Source organism: Acanthisitta chloris, unplaced genomic scaffold (assembly GCF_000695815.1).
Source record: "Acanthisitta chloris isolate BGI_N310 unplaced genomic scaffold, ASM69581v1 scaffold17799, whole genome shotgun sequence".
Lineage (NCBI taxonomy): Eukaryota > Metazoa > Chordata > Aves > Passeriformes > Acanthisittidae > Acanthisitta > Acanthisitta chloris.
The window spans coordinates 3,123-24,665 of record NW_008691058.1 but is presented as its reverse complement, the minus strand read 5'-3'; the positions used below and the strand labels follow the sequence as shown (position 1 = coordinate 24,665).

The following is a 21,543-nucleotide window of genomic DNA, read 5'->3' as shown; positions in this document are numbered from 1 at the left end:
GGACACACAGTCGAACATATAACCCGCACAAAATTTTTTGAAGTGTAAGTTCTGCATGCTCATGCAGTAACACAAACATTGTGATTACTCAGCCAAATGATTAGTATATTGGTAAGAGTGCATACCTTTCTTTTCAAACATAAAAGAAACAAAACACGTCATAAAAACATGGAAAATGTGGTATAATAGGCTTGTTACCAAATAAAGTCTTCTGTACTGTTCTTAATTTGTAAGAAAGGCTTTCAATATTCACAACAGATTTATGGCAGCTATACTGCAATTACAGAAGCTTTACAGTGTATTCACTCCTCTTATGCCAAGGAATGCTATGCAGTAGGTGATTTGAACAAAACCAGGTCTATAAGACACTAACCATATAAGAACAACATGCTGTGGCCTTCCTGGTATTTAACTCAGCCAAAGCATTTCTGTGGAGTTCCCACCTAGGGAACAAGAATTGTTTTGCTCTAAATCATTAGTTAAGATACAAATTGAGACACTGCTTAGCAACACTTAGCTAAGCATTGTCCATTAATATTTCAGTGAATATTTTAACAACCACTGGTTATTGATCAGCTGACCAGTTTCAGCACTGCAAAAAACTGCACCCTAGCTCTATGTGACACATGGCTGGCAGGACTGAAAGGTGTCCTGCCAAATAAACTGCTTTGATTGAATATTTAACCTGCTCAGTAGGAAGTGCTGATATCCCAGTGCTGTGTAACTATAGATGCCCTCTTAAATTGTCTGGGAATTTTCATTTGAAATAGTGTTTGAAGATCTTACCTTTTGTTTTTCACACTTATACAAAACTGGCATGATGCAACAACAGACTGGAGTCTTGAGGAAAAGCAAGGAATTGGATAGGAAATGGTGGAGGAACTGATGTGGCTTGTACCTGTTTTCTTTCCTCGCCCGTCTCAGTAGAGTCAAACAACAGCTACCAAAATGTAAATTGTTCTGGATGCAAAAGTATTTGTCTTTGAGCTACCACATGAATGAACACAACCTTTAACTTACTGTTGGTGGTCTTGTGGTGGCTGCTCAGGAATGTGCTGAATAACTTCATAGACCGTACTAAGCATATCCTGGCCTGGGATAAACTCAGAGCCAGGAACAGATTGACTTGAAACCTAAAGATAGCAAAGTGTATTCATACTGTAAGTACAAATAAGAAAAGACTCGACAGAAATTAAACTGGTAATGTAACTTGCAATTTTTTACACTTTTTTTCAATGTTTTGCATGTGGATAGAACAGGTCATCTCTATTAGTTTACATTTCATTTTGGGTAAGATTTCATCACATTTATAGTGAGGCATAGTTTTAAATTCAGTTAGGACATTAGAAGATTTAGGATGCAGCTTTTGCATTTAATATAGCAAGTATTTTATATTAACATTAAGTCAAGAAAGGAGCATTTAATAAAGAGATAAGCAGGAGAATAGACAGTAAAAAAGGAGAAAATATTCAGGGAATGGATTCAGCATAAAACTCCCAGCAGCATGTCAGAGAGATAGAACTGCAGGGAATTTCCATAGATGAAGTAATAATGAAATTTCCAATATGTTAAGTGTATTGATCTGCTCTTATGTCAACACAACACCAAGACTCCCCATCCATAAGGAATTCCTAGTCTTTCAGCATATACCCAATCTCCTTTACCTCTGGTATATCATTTTTCCCTTTCTCTGCTAATTAAAATGAATCAGTGGATCAAATGCTGACTTTACCTGCAATGCTATAAATCTGAGTAACTGAACATAAACTAGTGGAGTTTCTCCTGTTTCTTGAAATTGTACCGGAAATTAGTCTAGATTCAATTGCTTGTGCATCCATTCTGTTATCCTTGTCACTGCTCTCTCCCTCCTGACCTACTGAGGCCCTGATTCTGTGAGTCTGTGACTTTGTGACATGCCTAAGGGATATAGAATCATAGAAGGTTTGGGTTGGAAGGGACCTTAAAGATCATCTGGTTCCACCCCCTCTGCCATGGGCATGGACAGCTTTCACTAGACCAAGTTGCTCAAAGTCAAACCTGTCCTTGAACACTTACAGGGATGGGACATCCGTAACTTCCCTGGGCAGCCTGTTCCAGTGCCTCACTCCCCTCATAGTAAAGAATTTATTCCTAGTATGTAATCTCAATATACCCTTTTTCAGTATAATATTACAGTGTGCTAAAAGCTCCAATGATTTATGGCCTGATCTCTGTATTTAATAAGCTTTCTGCCGTCACAAACTGTCACAGATATGGTTTAGCTCCTCTGTTTTCTAAAAGCCTTTTAGCTCTGCTGCTGTAAAAGTCTGTCCTCTCCACTAACACTTATGATAGCACCCTAGCCCTATAAATGTGTATTTTAAACATATGACTCCAGCAGAGAAGATAATTTATTAAACTCTGCTGTTTTTTCTAATACATCATCTATTATGAGTACTAATCACAGTTACAAAATAGGTGTGGCAACATAACCCTGTGACTTTGCCTTAAGAGCTCTCCCTTACCTGACCACATTGATATTTTCCAAAGTTGCAAGAATGTATTGTCAGAAATTTTCCCTAGCAAAGGGAAAGTCCCTAAATTTTGTGTCTATTTCTGATTTTTTCTTTGTCCTTTTACACCACATCACAATGATTTCCAACTGCTATAGAGTAATACAAAGATACAATGCAGAGAAGCAGCAAATGTAGTAGAATTTTTTCTGCTAGCAAAATTCCTGTGCTTAAGTCCTGATTTGCAGTACATAATGCTAACAAAACGGTTTTTTGTGAAATATAACTGAGATTTAGCTTACATATTTTTTTACAATGAAAACTTTAAATACCTCTCTGAGACTTTTCTGCATTGCTGGGAGTTGAATGTTGCATGAACAGCAATATTAGGGTCAAGGCAGAAATGATATCACAATAGTTAATTTGCTTGTGTGACACAAATGATTCAGTGCTACACATCTACCCAACACCCCTAATATTCTTTTAATACAGGGTAGTTGAATTAAGATTTCTGTCTTTAGAGCTTAGTTATTCCTTACTGCACCATGTTGATTCTAAGCACTGAACTAGTAATGCAAAAGAAAAAGTAAGTACTATTCCTAGCCATGAATGTGGTGTCATACAAACATCTGTAAAAAGCAACAGAAGCAAACTTACAGAGGGATTCTAGTACAGATATTTAGTACACCTTAAGAAATAGAAGAGTTTTTCAGTTTATGATGCAAAATCACATACCCTAGAACCAGTGGCAAGATCAGGAAAAGCAACAAACTCATATATCCCAAAATCATCCAAAGCACTTTCATGTCCTAAAATTAGAACAAACAAAGATCAAAAAAAGTATCAAGATATAATATGAACTTGGAAAATAATGACTGGTGAAGTACTTTGACCTAATTATTCAAAGAACCAAATATTGGTGTTTTGATCTGCTTTAAACCACTTCCCTTTCAAGTTCCTGAATCAGTGTGGAGTGAGGCAGGGCAGCTGCACAGCTGATGTGCACAGTACTTGGCTATCTCCAGCACCCTGGACGAAGTGAGGAGCCTCTTGCTAAATTCAGTAAGAGTTTAGGTGGAACCATTGGGACTCTCTGCTAGAAAGCTAAACAGACCAAATGACTTTGATTTCCCATAGCAAAGAGGCCCAATTCATAAACTCAGCACATCTAACACTGCAGTGAGGCAGTACCACCTGAATCTTCTACAACGCTGAGGATGAAAAAAAGGGAACGTGATACTAACAGGTGCCACATTATTATTTGGGACTTCAGATACAACTTGTAGTTAGGTGTAGTTAGTCTCGTCCTCTACTCTCCCACTGTCCAGGAGATCTGAGACTCTTGGTTGTCTCTTGGGCATCACTCCACAGCAAAGGCTGCAGCACTAATGGCAATGCTGAGATTCTGTCCTGTGACATCACTTGCTGAGGTGAAGGCTCCTCTGTGCTCAAGTGAATTTCTTCCCTATTGTCTCACATGTAGCAGTTTATGGTCTGCTCTGATGCCTTGGTAGACAGGGATGGGAATAGAAGTGCTACCCTTCCAAAGGATGGCTGCACTCTAGCATCTCCTGCCCAGGATCATGTGGGAAGGATTGTGGAGGTAAAAAAAAGGCAGTGATAAACCCACTCTGGGTCCTGATGACACAGAGAAAGGTAGCACAGAATATGGTAGAAAGTTAAATATATATACTTTAATATCATATTAATATAACATGATTTTGGTAAGAATTGGTGCCATGAACACTTAGAATTGTGATACTAGCATGGTGTTTCACCTCTTACTGCTACCCCAGAATAACACTAATTTATGTCATATTGGTGAGAACAGTGGAATACAGGTGAGTCTAACTCCAGAATTCTGGGATTAACAGGTAGAATTCAGCCAAAAGGGTACACACTGCTGTGAACTCCAGGCATGAGCTAAACCCATGATGACTTCTCGTTTTGGTCCTATTTCAAGTAAGTTAGAGGTGTGCAACCCAACATAAAAACACACTTCCTTTCCTTCTTTCTTTTTATATGTGCAGATGCTTTTTTTTAAAATAAGAATGATTTTGAACTTTAGCTCACATTGATTTTATTAGCATTACCTGAAAATGCCTGTGCTTTTCTGTAATCAGCCTCTGGCCTAGAAAACATAAACATGTTTCTTAGTTTGACGTCATAAGCCAAGGAAAGAAAATTAATATGATAAATACAATTCTCTTGATGGAAAGGTCTTCAAGACCTAAGAATGATTTATTTTTGTACCTGCTCTGCAGCTTCTGTCGTATCACTGAAAAGAAGAAAAAAAAAGATTATTCTTTTTGCCCTGACAGTCCAAAAGAAGTGCTGAATTGTATTTAACTTTTACATACCTTTATGTGGCTGATATCTTTTCCAAAAGAATAAAAAGGCCATAGCTAGGATCAAAAATAATGAAATTCCTGTTATTACTGAAAGAGAAGACAAAGATTTTCCTTTCTGGGCCAGCTTTTCCAACCCTGTGACAAAGAAGATGAGTACTGTTTTTAGTTTCTTGTTGTCTACAGTGTACTACAATGACATTGAAAAATGCATCTTCTGAAATTCATCTGAAGCTAACAAACCTGCATAGTGATACAAAATAGATACAAAATGTGGGTCCTTGCAAATCAGTAATATTTATTTTTTCCCACAAATCTCCTGAACTGAAAAAGCAATGATAGGCATATCAGAAATGAGTCCAGAACAGACTGGTGCCTAGAGCTAAATGAGAGTCAGTAAATATAATCCACAAATTACAGCATCACAAAAAGTAGATGCATATTCTAACTTTAGGCAAAGAGACACCAAACTACCATGAAATTAGGTGACAGGTGAGAAGATTGTGCTAGATGGGAAAGAGGTCTTCTTAATGGTAGGAGCTATAGAGTAGGAGGGGATAAAAGAGCCATTATATTTTTCTAAAGATTTGCAGATCACTGACGTTCTGGTTGTTTATCAAACCAATCAGAAATTAATAAATTGTGTTTGGTTTTATTCATGTCTAAATATATGTAAAATATTTCTTTCCTTTGCTCAGATCTACTGTTATGATATGCATTAGCAGCAATTTTCCATCAGGATTCACTGATACAACACAAACACAAATTGCCTGACATTGTGCTGGCTGCAAGCACACAAAGATTAAATATGAGAATTTTGAACCATATGTTCCAAAGACACAGGAAAATAAATCACTTTAATTTCACCAAATTTCTTTCATAGTCCTTCCATGTACTGCTTTCCTTAGGAAAAAAAATGCCCAAATGCTGGAGAATCAGATAAGTCATTAAAATTGTCCTTTAAAACAAATAATTTCAAATTTAGACTCAATAAATCGTATCTCCACAGGCATACCAGTGCAGAAAGCAAGATGTGCTCTTTGTATGCATTTAACACACTCAAACTGACTCAACTTGAGAACTGAGCAATGACATGTGTACGTAATGGGGTACCACCTCTTATTCTAAAACCTTGGCTAAAACTGGGTAACAGCTTAGCACCATTGTTGATGTAATTTATTGATACAATTGTTTGATGATGCTTGCTGCTTTTTGCTTAGCTGCTTGATGATTTTTAGGATTAATTAGGCAGCTGTTTATAACACCACATATGTGATTTTCTGTCCTTTATGTGGGGAAGTTGTGTAAAGTCTTCTGAAACATCAGAGTTTCTGTTGCTGCTGAAAATGAGGTTTCTGATACTTAGAAAGACACAGTCCAGGCTCTGTATCTAGGATTATGGGGATAGGGAAAAGGAATATGGAACAATTTTCATAATCTTTGCTTAGTATGTTTACTCAGTTGCAGCTAGAATTTAGCCTGAGCAGGATCTCTGAGGTTTAGCATTGTCTGTGAATTCATACCTCTGAGAATCAGTCAGTGCTGCATTGCCAAGTGTGGGCTTGACATCTGGATTTAGTACTATCTGAATAAATACTCATCAAAGAGAAAATGGCTATAGAGGGACACTGATATTTTTACATTTTGAATACACAGGATAAAATGTTTTAATGAGATCTCTTTAAGATATTTGTAATTAGGAAATCTATTATTTTAAGTGTGACTATATGTGAAGCTGGGGGGTTTCCCCTTCTTTCTGGCATTTGAAAGGAAATCTGGGCTGAATTTCTAAACATTTATTGATGAATATTCATATATATATATATGGTTTCATTTTCTTTCACCTGTAACCACAATGTTTAGTTTTCAAGTGCAGTATTTTCATTGTAAAATTGCAACCCATATTCCTTCCAGCATACTGAAATCCATGGATTTGTGATGAATCATTGACAGCCTGAATGATGGACATCTGCTCTCCTTGTTTACCTCACTAACAAATGGCTATGTTCTTTGTTCTTCACAAGTGAAATTGCTTTGTCAAATTCTCTAAAAGGCCATCTATTCTATCTTGTTGAACATTAATAGCATACATTTCTTATCTGAACATACTTGCATCCATCTGCACTAATAAGATATATCAGACTTCCTCAGTATGTTGTTCTTTGCTGGAGATTTTCTGAAAAACTGCTTTGTTGCAGTTTAACATAATGATACAGGAGCTGAGGTTATAGTGTATGAGAAATAAATGTGTGTGTTCAGCATTACCTAGCAGTCAATTCAGAGACTCATAAATATGACATGGAAGTAATTTTAATCAACATTGCAATAAAACCTCACAAAACTGCAGTGTTTTAGCAGGTCTTGTCCCAAGCTGTGTCAAACTGAGTAAAACCTGTATCCCACTGAATGGCCAAAAGCCCTTTTACCAAATTTCTAGCAAGACCTCACTTTTGATACCTATTCTCTCTAAGAATTATTTCCTTTCTCTGTGGCTGACACCCTGCTCAGAGATTACAGTTACATCAGTGAAGTTCCATTCTTACCTACAGAAGTAACGACGACTGTGAAGTGAGTTTCATCTCGTTTGCCAGTCACATTGTTGAAAGCAAGGCACATGTAATCTATTGTCTTCTGGGCCACTTGGTCAGATACAACTTCCAGATGGGGTCCATATTTGATTACATGAGTGGTATTGTCATCCCTTTGAATCCATGAAAAAGTATTTGGTGGATTTGAGTCAGCTGAGCAGTCGAACAGTATAACTTCCCCCACGTCAACTGTAAACACTGCCCCTATATTCAGACCTTTATCTGACTTAACTCTAAGTCCATAAGGACCATCTGCATTGAAAAAAAAACAAAAAAGGAAAACACAATGGGAAAATGAAAATCAAAGTATGTAATTAAACTTTGAACAGAAGCATATCTCTAAATTTAGAATTTTTAAGTTAACCTAGCCTGCAGAATGACTGGCATTGGATTTGATCATTTCAGTTCAATAACTTGATCTGTACTAAGTTTAGCTCAGACTACATCCACTTAATACTGGTCTAATTGCTGTTTAGGTAAAAAGCACAGGTCTATGTATTGCTCAGCATGATAAAAATGAAAACTGAAATCAGTTGGAAAAGCTGTGAAAGTAAAGGAGCATGTCTTCTTCAGGGACATATTTCAATGCCAAACTTATTGGCATGTGTAATTTCTCTGCACATTTAAAAGTGAATAAATTGGCCTTGGAATTTATAAATATTTACTGTAATACTCTGCAGTATAATAATTACTTAGGGAACTATCTGTAGAGTGGGGTGTGCCTTAGATAACTTCAGAAAAAATTTTCCAGAAATGACTGTTAGAATTAACTGTAACTTTTCTCCACTTTAGTAGGCTTGTACTATTTCACTAGCTATGCTTTTATCAAGAGTAAGGTCTTGTGCTGAAAGAAGGCTGTGTTTCTGAATATAATTAGATGAGGCATATATTGTCTGATAGTCATGTGTTCATTACTCAGGAAATTGAGCAGCTAAGTATTTTTAAGGTAACCTTCATAGGAAAATGGGAAGTGAAACAATAAATTTAAATATGATAAGAATATTTCCCATGCTATTTTTGCTAAGTCATTTCATATAATAGGGCTTTTATATCTTTACTAGTTAAAATTATTTTTACAGTTATCTAAGTATAAAAATTAATGTAGAGAATATAAGAATCAAAATGTGCCTTATTAAGTCATTTTTTCCAGTCAAAAAACCCTACAAAATTCAATGTTGCCAGTTTCCTAAAGACTTATGTGCATAGTCAAAAATGCACAGACCTAATATTGACAGAGCCAAAAGAAGAAAATATGCAGAATATCTTTTTGGTAGGATCCCTGAGGTTCAGTAGAGGGGCTGACAAGTATCTTACACAGAATGGCATAGCAAAAAGACAGGTAAGTCAGTACTGTGCCCATTGTAGACAGTGCAATCAAGTAATATTTCCACCTTCATATGGTTGCCTGGAAGAATGAAGATAATGCAGCTGAGTTCCTGGTATATGAAGCTGCACACTGGTATGTTTCAGACTCTATTTCTCATCAGGAAATTCAGGCTGATGTTAGAGTTTCCTCTAACTGGCACACTTCTGTTTACTGTCTGTCTTTTTTATGAGAATCATTCAAGAACACATTGGCCACCAGCATGCAGCACAAAACAGGCCATTTTTTGAGTGCCTCTGTTTTTTCCTCTGTTTGTGAAGGCTTAGACATGAGAATGTAGACTACCACACTGTGACCTCATTTTGGTCAGCTTTTAACCAAATGTCCATATTTCACAACATAAACTTGTCAACCTTTTTATTTTCTCTAGTTATTTCCCAGTGGCAAGCTTTTTACCACCTCATTTTAAGGAATGTCCAACATTTACTTGGGAAACGAAACACAGAATCACTTCAGTATGAATTAGTGCTGCCCCCACCTGCATTGCAGGGGCCATTCTGAAGAGTAAGGCATTTTTTGAAACTCTGGCTGTTGGGCTGCATCTCCACACGCTCTGCAGTTCCTGAGGCACGGCTTTATTGTATCCAAGAGCCAGCTGACCCTGTAATGAGCATTTCTGTGAAGTACAGATCTATCTCCTGCTACTTTGGCTTGGCTGACCTCACTTGGACTGTCTGCATCTGTGGACAGGGAGCCCTCCCAGAACACCAGCCTCTCACAGGGACTTGCCTCTTACAGATATTTGATTCCCTTTTTTCAGATGGGAAAGGAGAAGGAGTGTAGTGATCTTTGTCATATTCATAAATGAAAATAGAGCCTCACATACTATTTATAGGCAGGAATATACTTTTATACTTTTCAGAGCAATTCAGTGGCTTTTCTAATTCTCATTTCTTAGAAGAATCAGCTTTTATTTTCACTGATAATATAACCTCTGATATATGTAACCAGAGATTAATGGTAAGAATAGCTGACAGGTTTCTGTGCCCCCTCACTATACTGGGTGGTTTGCTACAGTCTGCAAAAGAATCAGAACTGAGTTCTCCTTTTATCCCTATCTTAGCAGTGCAGCATAGAGAGAGGTAACACTAACAACATAACTACATTCTTTTATGAAAGCTGCAAATTGAAAGAAACCATTATAAAAACATTGATGCACACTGGCTGGGGAAATATGTTTGAAAAAACAAAGGAAGGTTTTCTTAAGAAATAGTCAAATCTTGGCAAAATCTGAAAAGAAGCATTCCTTGCTGAAATAAATACAAGGATTTGGTAACCATTCTGCTTCACCTGGATCAGTCTTTTGCCTCTCCTGGGCATTACATACATCATCGAGATCCCTGATCACTGAGTAGCTGATAGGTGTACACAGCTTCAAGGATGATTCTGAAAAGCAGGTAATTAACCATTTCTTCTGTGGTACTAAATATATTCTAGATTTGGGAAGTCCTAAGGAATCCCACTTAGTCTGTTAAGTTCAACTGCATCAACACAGTACAATAACTTCTGCAGCCTCCATGACAGCAGCTTCTTCCAGTCTTGAAACAATTTGTTTCTGGGTCACACTATTACAATAGCCAAGTTCTGGGGTGCATTATCATCATAGCTAATGGAGAAACATAGTAATATTAATAAGAAATGAAGAAAAACCCCACTTTTGATACTCAGTAAAGAAACCACAGTGACAGCCTTCATGGATCCCTCAGCTCTGTCTCCTCTCCAGTGTTGTTCTCAACAGAAATCTCCTCTGGTCTCAGTAAAACCAGTTAACTAAATGACTTGTAAAATAATAAATCATCCTTTCTGAGTAACAATTTACTGCTCTGTGGGAATATTTCCAATTTCTCCTATCATCACAAGACTGTTACAGTTTCCAAGCAGATGGCAGGTATTTACCATGAGTGACCTTTTTTATCACCTCCAGTAACTCCCCCGCAGCAATGACATATGGCACAGAGAGATCCCGGGACCTGTTCTGGATTGTTATTGACAGCTGGGAGCTGGGAGACAAACTACCTCTGCAAGAGTTTGAACCAAATTGGGTGACTTCATATAGCTCAGGAAGTAAGACCCCAGTTCCCATCACTGACTTGGATGCTGATAGTAGCACACACATTTCAGTCTTTCAGCATTGCATTGACTTATCTTAAATTTTTTTTCAGATTTTAAATTATGCACAAAGCAAGCCCTCAGTTCTGACGAATAACAGAATACATTCTGAAAATGCAAATGCAAATACTTCTAATGATATTGACACGTGGAGAAAAACTGAATCTCAAAGTTTTTGATATGTGCTCATCTTTTGATCTGTGTATCACAACGATCCGAACAGCAAAAGGTTCCAGAAATGTGGACACTGAAGTGACTTGAAGATTTTAAAATTCTGGGAAACAATACATCAAAAATAGGTTTTCAGTTTAGAACTTGGAAAGATTTTTCAAATTTGCTGGAAAATAAATGTAGTTGAGTGAGGAAGAAGGGAGGAAGCAGTACCGGAACTGAGACTGAAGGGCACACATCTTGTCAGTGCAAGTGTCCCAGACACCTGACAGTGTGATCATTGCTCTGGAGTCAATCCTGTGTGCAACAGGTCAGAAATGCAAATGATGCATGGGCTGTGCCACAAACAAAAACAGCAGTCTGAAAGGCAGCAAGAGTAGCAGATATTTTTCTAGCCTGACCTGATTTTACTGCATTGCAAGAATGCTGTCAGGCTGGATACTGTGTACCCAAGTTTTGTGTAGGTATTCTTTGAAAGGAGAGGTGTGTAAGGCCCATTCATAGCTCATTAAAGTGAGAAAAGCAGTAGAGGCACTGCATTCATACACCTTCAGCTCTCATTCTTAGTACTTTGAGCACTTAAGTGAGCTGAGATTGTGACTACAAAAGAAAACATTTAAAAATGTGCTACCTTGAGGATAGAATGTGATGGTTTTTTTCTTTTTTAGTTACAGCAATGATAAGTTAAAACTCCATCAGTGCTGGTTATTTTCTTGGAGAGCATTTCATCATGATTCCTCTGTCTAATGAGATGGAAGCTCAGTTCACATCTGCTCTGTTTAGGTCTCTTTGCAGCAGCTCCTTCATCTTCATGAGTGCATTGCTGTCAATTTTATAAGCTCCGCATAAGGGATCAGCGCAAATCTAACACTGTCCTTGCCAGTCTTTGCAAATTTAGGCAGCCTTTTTCTCTTCTGGTACAGTGTAGAGACCTCCTCCCCCCCAACACACTTAAGATGCAATTCACCCTCTTATACAAGTCTTCCAAGTTATAATTAAAAATAAATAAGTAGCAGAATGGATAATCAGAGATGAAAGGAGGAGGAAAATATGACAGTAAGAGGTATAGGTTCTGAATATGCTAGTAGTGCAATCATAACAAGTCTATGGCATGAGCTGCCTACCAGCTGTCAGATAACAGAGCCTGGTAAAACCAGGAATGAGCACCAGCCCATGGTTGGACAGGAATCCAGTTCCAGTTCTTGCACTGTGCCATCCACACTGTGCCATTGGATAAACTGGTTATATCTGAACAGGACTGGTGGCAAAGTAGGTCCTGACCTGTCTGATTTCAGCTCTCCTCTGAGAAGGATAGTTTGACCCCTGAGGACATGAGGATTAGAGCATGGCAATGCAACATATGTGTAGATTGTGCTACCTGCAAATCTTGGAGGCACTGGGAGTCCCTGACAATACAGGAGGCATAAGGAACAAAATGAGAGTGCCCTTTCTAAAATTTAAAGTATAACTGTGGAAAACTAATTAAGTCAATCTTCTGTTTCCTCTAACTCAATTCATTCATGAACTCAGTCCACATTCACAGTTAGTTTCTCAGGTGCCTTCATTTCCAGTCAAAATACATGGCTAGCTTATGGTTTATTCTTCTGCCACCATTGGTGTTTAAGCAACTTTTCTTGCTCTCTCATGTTTCCCATTTGATATGGAAAGCAAACACTCCTTTCAGCCCTGTCTTTGCTAAGTCTGACTGAGTTCTCTGGGTCACTTCTCCATTCCTTTCTCTTTTATTTCCAGGTTGAGATCAGTGTTCTGGGATCTGCAGGGACTGCACACAGTATTCTACATGTGGTCTTATCTTCTGTGAACCATTAGTATTCCCCTTGTTTCCTTGTTGGAAGTCCTTTGCCCACCACCCTAGAATTACATATGACTTCTCATGCCTGAATCGCACTGTCAGTCCACCAACATCTTATGATAGCTCAATCACCCAGGCTCACTTCCCAGTCAATCTTAAATCTTATCCGCAGAAGTTCATGAGTTTTATTCTCTAAAAAGGCATGTCCATTTATTTTTTACTAGCAAAATTCATACCAGTTCTATTACTCTGTCAAAGTCATTCAGTACTCCAATTTAATGTCACAGGTGAACTTCATTGAGATACTCCCAGTCTTTATACTGATGTCATTAATGGAAGTGTTAAACAGGACTGGACTTGAAATGATCTTGAAAAAACCCACAAATACCAACCCTTCAGCCTGGTACTTCCTGTACTGAACTTTTTGGTGTCTTCATTTTTAACAATATTTTCACACATTCCCATCTGACTATTCTTTTGAGTCACATCTCCTTCAGATCTGAAGATGTCTGTGGATTTCTTGACATTCCTATTTCAGTTCTGCAGTTGAGACTGATCTTCACAGGTCCATAACACTAACTTTATTATTGTGCTGTTAGTGTAAGTGTAAGTGTAAGTGTAAGTGTGTAAGTGTAAGTGTGTAAGTGTCTGTAAGTTAGAGCTGTTACAAACAAGCTCATTTTGAACGCAAGCTCGCAAAAAATGTTGACTCTACTGCTTTCTGCCTGTCTCCATAGTTGGAGGCACTCTTTACAGCCAGATCATTCATACAAAGGTAATAATAAATATTTCATATACTCACAATATATGGTTGGTGCAATTATCTCACTTTCCATTGCACTGACAGGGTTAGATACCAGACAGCTGTAATTCCCAATGTCTTCTTTCATAACAGGAACAATTAGAAGCGTAGCATTGTTTGATGAAAAGATGTAATTATGGCCAGCATGGAGACGCTTCCCATTTTTCCTCCACTGGTAAACTACCCTGGTACCTTTACCCACAGTACATTTTAGGGTAATATTCCCTACATACTCCACTACCCCTGAAGATGGTTCAGTGTGTACAGTTGGCTTTGTGACTGGAACTGTAAAAGAAAGAGATATGCAGAGTCATTAAAGTGACAAACCAGTATATAATAGACTTCATTGTCAAGATGATTCAAATAGCAGCCATCATCCTCTCTGGAAATGACCCATATTTCAAATTTTATAGAGTAAATGTGGTCAAAGGTTACAAAAAGAAGACTGTATTCTCAGCCAATGACTGTAAGAATTGTCATAGTACTTAAATCAAACCTGTTTATATTACTGGCAATAGGATAAAGGCTGCAGTCAGGTATACCATGGCCTCCAGCTCTTGCTTCATATACAAATCCCCAAAGTCACAGAAAAGAAAAGAGCACAAAGCATGACATTGCCCAAATGATTGATCCAGTCATGAGGATGGCTGCAAATTGGGATGGATTTGATAGTTAAATGGCAGCTACAACTTTGTCACCTCAAGATGTCATTCATCTCATTCTTCTGAGCCCAACAGTTACAGGACTCCCTCTGCATAATCCATAAATTGCAGTAGCCTCTTATCATTCCTTTAGATAATTCTTTTCTAGTTTCTTTCTTTTTTTTATGCCCAATACGAAGAGCAGAGTCCAAAGAGGGAACTTCAGTACTTTAGGAATTCAGATCTGGGCTTCTTTTACAGATGCAAGGTTACAGACACCAGCAAAAGTCAATGATTCTTCTTTGTTACAGCAGGAAAAGGTAAAGTTGTTCAGGGAAAAAGAGTCTTTGAAATTCAATGCATCCTCATGATAGTATAGCAGCAACTCATGAAACATTATTTTTTAGAAATCTGTCTAACTTCATATTGACTGTTTCTATACCTCTTCAGTGTTTTTACTTAAGATCTAGAAACATTATTCAACATATTAAGTTTGTTTAAAGATGACATATTTTAGCATTCCCTGTAGCAGCAGTAGAAAACAACATAACTTAATTGTTAGCATTTATTCATGTATAGTTGCCTTAAATGATACATTATGGTAACTGGATACTAAGAGCCAGTACTTCAAAATGATTGCAATTTTATTTTCAAAATGAAGATACTATCTTTTACTAACTTACCATCAACAGCAACTTGAATCTTTTGACTTGCAGCTATTGTTCCATTTCCACGGACATTGATTTTTACAATATAATTGCCCTCATCACTGATATGCAATGGATTGATCAGCAAAGATGCATTTGGTGGGGTAAGGGTAAACTTATGCTGGTATTCCAAATCTGGAACTACTGTTTGATTTACAGAGCCAAGCAAGTATTTTGGATTACTTTGAGGCCTCTCAAAAAGCCAAATTATCTGGATTTCAGAAGCTGTAGCATTGAAATTGTAGTCAACAGTAAGATGAAGTGGTTGCCCCTCGACACCATGGATGGTATGAGATGGTACTGTCAGCTTTAAGGCAGAACAAACACCTGTATAAAATAAACAAACACAAAACACAAATGGAAACCCTGGAAAACTCAAATAAGAAATTCTCACCATGAAAAACTCTCAGGGTTAAAACTTATGGTTATAACTGAGATTACAAGTGAGAAGAGGCGAACACTCATTGACCTTGGTGAAGTTATCTACAGAACTCCAGCTTCAAAATACATGAAAAGACAAAGGAAGGATCTTTTATTGTTGTTTGACAAAAATGAGAAAATGTGCATTTACCTGAATTTTTAAAATATTTCCCTTTAAACTATTTCAAATTTCTCTACTTATTATTGCTGACTGCTCTGTGCATGCAAGACTGAATTCAAGCAACATTACTAAGATTGCAAAAGTCAAGTATTCCAGTCTTAGGAAATTAGCATAATTAAGGTTTGCTGGTGATATGCACAAAAGCAAACTCTTCAGCCACATGATTAATTCTCTCCAAGAATCCTGTCTTTGTTACAGTGCAAAAAGGCCACTCCTCAGTTAATCATTGCATTTCCCCTATATTCTTTTTGAATAATTTTTCATTGTGCCAGCCTGAGACAGATTTATAGAACATTATTAAATCTTTAGTCTTAGGACTTAGTGATTGATTTTCATGTGAACTTTTCCACAGCACTCACAAATACAGCAATCATGTAAAGCGTTGACATTAATGAACTGATTTCACAACACCGTTATAATTGATATGACTTTACAGATGAAGAGTTTAAGCCCAGAGAAAATTAACAGCAAAAATACCCACTCATTTTGGATAATCAATTTGAAATGTTAAGGACTGGATTTTTCAAAATACATATGAACAGATTTTAGTATATTCAAGATGCAACTCCTATTGACTCCAGTGGAAGGCTTGATTGTTCAGCTTTGAGTGCTCAGCATTGCTGAAAAGCACACTGCAAGTGCTAACATAAAACCCTAGGAAAATGCAACCTCTGATAAGTAAGAACATGTTAAACCCATGATTCCAGTAATCTGCCTGCCACTGCTTAAGAGCACCCTGAAGACAGAGAGAGAGAATACACTGCCCAGGGCAACGCACAGTGCTTTCACTATGCACCATCTATTCATCTTCTGGTTGGAGCAGATGATCCTTGAGGTCTGATCCTTGAGGTCCCTTCCAACCATGGATTCTGTGATTCTTGATGTGCTTCCAGATACCTGTGACCAAAATGTAACTCCCCAGCTGAAGTACATGGAGTGCATTTCTATCTGGAAAGGGGGAAGGGCAGGATGGGGTGGGGGAGAAGAGGAAGGCAGAAGGAGCTATGTGTGAAAAATATGTGACTGTGCTAGTAAAGACTGCTAAAAAAATGTAACTGTGCTGCATTAATATAATGCAGAGAAAAATTTCTCAGGTTTCCTACCTTCATATCATTATTTTTTACGCCAGAAATTGTTAATGGTTCATTTGTGTCTGATTTCCTAGGTCATATGACAGAAAAAGATAAAAATGTCAATTTGGTCACATAACATGGCATCTATATATGTCTTTTGGGTTAGAATCTTCAATTTTCATCGCACAGTTGTTTGCCACTGGAGGTAATCACAAAGAAAACTGTTGTTGGGGATCATGGTAGGGAGGCAAAAGGGGGCTGAGGGTAACAGATGCAGCACAGCAATATGTAATGCCAGTAATTAATGGCAGATATATTCTGGAAGTGCACGAAAAGTAGCAAAGCGGAGATAGTGTGGGAAGGGACTGGCTTGTGTGTAGCCAGCAATGCTGTACAAAGTCTACCCCAAAAATTAATTTTGTGGCTGTCTTCACTTTTCATAAAGCTGAGCAATGCTATATTCAACCAGGGAAGACAACTTGCAGTGTTTCTGTGGGCATGGAAGGGAAACCAAAGGAAAATGTGGCAGAATGCTGTAGGGGTGATATATAAAAAGACAGTCAAATACTTTTACAGAAAGACTGGGAACCCACATTCATGGGGGCTAAAGAGGTAACAGGCAGAGGACTTCAGGCTGCATGGACTTTGATGTGGAAAGGACAGCTGGAGGTCAGCTGAGATGGGTAGAAAAAAGGAGCGAGAGTGCAGAAAGAATGTGGAATGGCTTAAGTGGAGGATATACAGGGCAGAGATGTTTACATGCTTGACTTCTAGATGAAAAACCTGAGGCACATAAAATTGAAACCTGCTCTCCTACCCCTTTTTAATAATAATTATGGCCTGTTGCTCTTGCAGTTTTCTAACAGTGTGCAACTCTTAGGGGCTTGCTAGACTCTGGTTAATGGGAGAGTAAATATTTTGTTGGTTGGGGTAATGTTTCTCAGAGGTTAATTTCCTCCCTGACATCCAATCAAATTTGTTGGGTACAAATCAGATTTCAACTGCTGTTGTGCAGTTGAAAGACAGAGAAAGAGAGTAACTCCTCAGTAAAATCCTTCACTAAATATTTAATTCTGGAAATATATTTCACATAACCCATCAAATATATTTCAATTTTTAAATCTCCTTGAATGAAGTCGAGAACATTTCTCAAACACTGAGATCTGTAAATGATCAATTAAACGATCTGTCCATATCCTTCCTCATTCTTTACATATGACACTGCTCAAATTTGGGGTCTATTTAGCTGCCAATAAGCAATTGTGCTGTTGGACAAGAAGCCAGTAACGGTTGCACTGTAATAAAATACGTAAAACAAATAATATTTGTCACAGATCTGTTTGTGCAGAAAATTAGCAAAACCAAAGCAGGTCTTGTGAGCATCAGGATAACTGGGACTGCAAGTATCAAACATACCATCATAACAGAGTGAGATAAAGAGAATTGTGGCTGGAAAGCTTACTTTCTTCGCAGTTAAGAAATGTGGGAATAGAAACTGTAAATTATTTTTTTCCCACTTGATTCATAGGGGAAATTGGCTCTGTGTAATAGCTTGGAAAGACATTTTGATCTGCAGATTAGCAAAGACCAGAGGTGATGAGGGCAGAAACCCCATTTTCCCCTGGAGTCTTTTCAGGAGTGGCTTTGGATGACTCCAGTTCTTGTTGCTCACTCCTGCTCTGTGGGGCTGATTTTGTGGAGTGCCATCAGCAAACAGGAGCTCTTCCATGGCTGGCAGAGCAAGGGACAAGGCAGGCTGAGACTGAGGCAAGTTATTAGGTAAGGGTGCTCTGTCAAAGGCAAGGGTTTTACAGGAACAATGATGGGAGAATTCTGGTTTTCACAAAGATCGTGTCTTCTGCAGTCTGGAATATTCTTTATTGAAAGGGTTATCCTCTTCACCAGAAGTGTTGTCAAGCACTGGAACAGGCTGCCCAAGGGAGTGGTGGAGTCACCATCCCTGGAGGTACTTAAGAGACGTGTGGACGTGGCACTCAGGGACATGGTTTAATGGTGGACTTGGCAGTGTTAGGTTTATAGTTGGACTTGAAGATCTTAAGGGTATTTTCCAACCTACATGGTTCTATGATTCTCTAACAGAAGAGAGACTAATTTCGATTTTAAACTGAAGACTGTTATGACTAATCCTTCAATTAATGTTAATAGCAAAATCAAGCCAATGTGCCAAACTCTAAATTCATATTCACTAGGCACAAATTCCATATAATTTAAGCCACTCCCCACAGCTTTCCAAATAGAATACGCTTTTTTTCCCCAAGACAACAGAACTCCAAACACTGTTTTTTGTATAAAGACCATAAGGGTTGTACCAAAACGACCTCCATTTGGAGCTCGGTGATCTGTGCTTTGCTTCCATCTCACTTCACTATCACCAGTATTAGCAAGCACAACAGAATTTTGTTGACATAAAACAAGGGCTGCAGTTTTAGTTTAAATAAAAAACTATGACATAACTTTTGAGTTTATGGCATAAACCGAAACCTGCTTAGCCAGGTTTTAGCATTATCTGAATTTTACATGCACATCTCCTTGTCAAAGTGAGTTTGAATTCTCAACTGCTTTTCATCAGTGCTTGTTTAGCTCTTCAGCTCTCCAAAAACCCTGAACTTGGTGCAAAATGTCACTAGATCAGTTTTTGCACTTTTTGCATGTTCATCTATGAAAAATACCAACCCAGATACAATTGACTGGGGAAGCTGCAACTTCTATACCTCCATTTGTATCAGGAAAAGGTTGGGCATGCTCATCCCTGGGTTGGGATTTTTGCCTAAGAAAAAGTTCTACTGAGAACTAAGCTTCTTATGTTGATGAATATAATTTTAGCTTCTGAGGTCAATGTCTGAAGTGGGCTTTGTGTCATGTCTCCAATGCACCTGATTCTTGTCATGATCTAAAGTACAAGCAGGACATTTCCCTTACTAGAAAATGTGTATATCTGAGTAAGGGTATAAAATGAGACTTCCTGGTGAACAAACATGTACTCTAAAGCACTCTGCTTGCACGACAGTATCTCTTGTAGGACTTCCCTTGTAGGAATGAAAAATGCATAATTAAGTTGTAATGTAGATAAAGCACATATTCACTGTGTTTTTTATCAACCACAAATGTTTCATTTTTAAAGAAGAGTTCCAATAATCTTCATATAAAACTGCCATTGTTATGAAGCCAAAACTCTTGAAAAAGTATTTAGCTCAAAATCAAAGAAACTAGGTGACTGTATATGAGTCTCACAGAGAAGATAAAATACAAATTCCTCTTATATATGAATGATTAGAGGATGCACTACATTTCTAATACTATGTATTTCTTCTGTTGATATTTAAAAGAACAATTAGATGTAGAAAAACATTATTATAGTAGTTTGTAGAAATAAGTTTAGCTAACATTTAATCACAGGATATTCGTGTCAAGTGCATAGAACATCTATTTTTTATTAGCTGCATGGACAACAAATGCACACTTATGAAAACTGCACTCAGATACCAAACAAATGCACTAGTAAGGGGAAGACATTCTTCAGTTTACTAAAAGATTAATTTAGTTTCAATACCAAGTACATTTAAATATTACATATAAATCATTTAATCATAAGGAAGTGAAAAATAATGTCTCAGCACTGTTGCATCTTAATGCATTTTTAAAGAGGTCTGAAACAGCTTCTGTATAAACTTTGGCTCAAACCTATCCAGCCTTACTTGCTAAAAAGAATGCACAATGTGTATATTACTGAATAAAATGTGACAATATATATTTAATCAATGATAATGTTTTAGAAAAAGATTATGTACAGCACTCATTTTTGTCAGCTGCTGAAACTTTAGCTCCACTTATAAAACAAGGTGCCACTATATGATTACAAGCTTTTAGGCTACTTTCTTGAAATAAAACATTCGACAATACAACAGAAATATCTTTAAATTTATAATGATCTTATAAAATCAATTCACATTTCCACAATGACAATCAAATAGAATTCATACGCTTTCTTACCTACAAGCAGAAAATAGATTTTGCACTGTAAGTCCCAAAAGAAGTTGGCTAAAGGGCTCCATGAAAGCATCCTGTCCACACAAATGCCACCTTCTTCTCAGCACTAAGCCAGGGCTTGGACCTGCAGCTGCTGGTTTATTTGCTAGGGAAATCAGCAATGAGTTAACAGGCCCTATCCTGTCCCCTGCCTTATGTGATTTGAATATGTGTATACAAAGAACAAAGGGAGTGGAGCACCTGTTAGATGAGCACCCATCTTCATTGCCTCTGACTTTATCGTAACCCTTCCCATGCAGTCACAGCAAATATGACACAGAATGTAATAAATGGGCACACAATACAAAGTACATTTAATTAATAGAAGTAAGTAAACGCACCAAGGGTACAGGTTATATAGTTATTAACTTCCTTTAGTTACAGTTTCATAAAAAATACCATGCTGTTACATGCTTCTGCTTATTTCAAAGTAGAATTAGTACTCAGAATATTTTATTCAGATCTTTTCCAATGACAGCCTCTCCTTTTCTATTACAAAAAATATTAAACAGCTATTAAAGAGCCTTACTTAATTTTTTTCCCAGCACTTTCAAGCCCATAGCTTTTCTGTACTTTTTTTCCTTAAAACAAGCATAACTCAGCAAAGATTTTGTTCCCTTTCTCTAAACAACATTTGGTGTCCAGTGTGTATCATGCATCTTTGAAATAAGAATCTTATGGCTAGAGTGGACAGCTTACTACAGTTGTTGAGTTAGCTGCTGATTATTGTTTATTTTGCATTAACTTACATCAGTTTAAATTAATAT

The 21,543-nt window shown here is 37.5% G+C and overlaps 1 protein-coding gene across 1 annotated transcript; it reads right to left on the bottom strand.

Annotated features, from left to right (window-relative positions):
- Positions 1–1,016: 1,016 nt before the first annotated feature.
- On the bottom strand, positions 1,017–20,833 carry HEPACAM2 (HEPACAM family member 2). The gene is made up of 9 exons (XM_009082094.1): positions 20,741–20,833; positions 15,032–15,382; positions 13,708–13,992; positions 7,384–7,680; positions 4,853–4,978; positions 4,746–4,770; positions 4,586–4,623; positions 3,228–3,301; positions 1,017–1,133 (listed from the first exon to the last, which is right to left on the bottom strand). The coding sequence occupies exons 1-9, from the start codon at positions 20,808–20,810 to the stop codon at positions 1,017–1,019; spliced, it is 1,383 nt and encodes a 460-aa protein (XP_009080342.1). The 5' UTR covers positions 20,811–20,833.
- Positions 20,834–21,543: the final 710 nt, after the last annotated feature.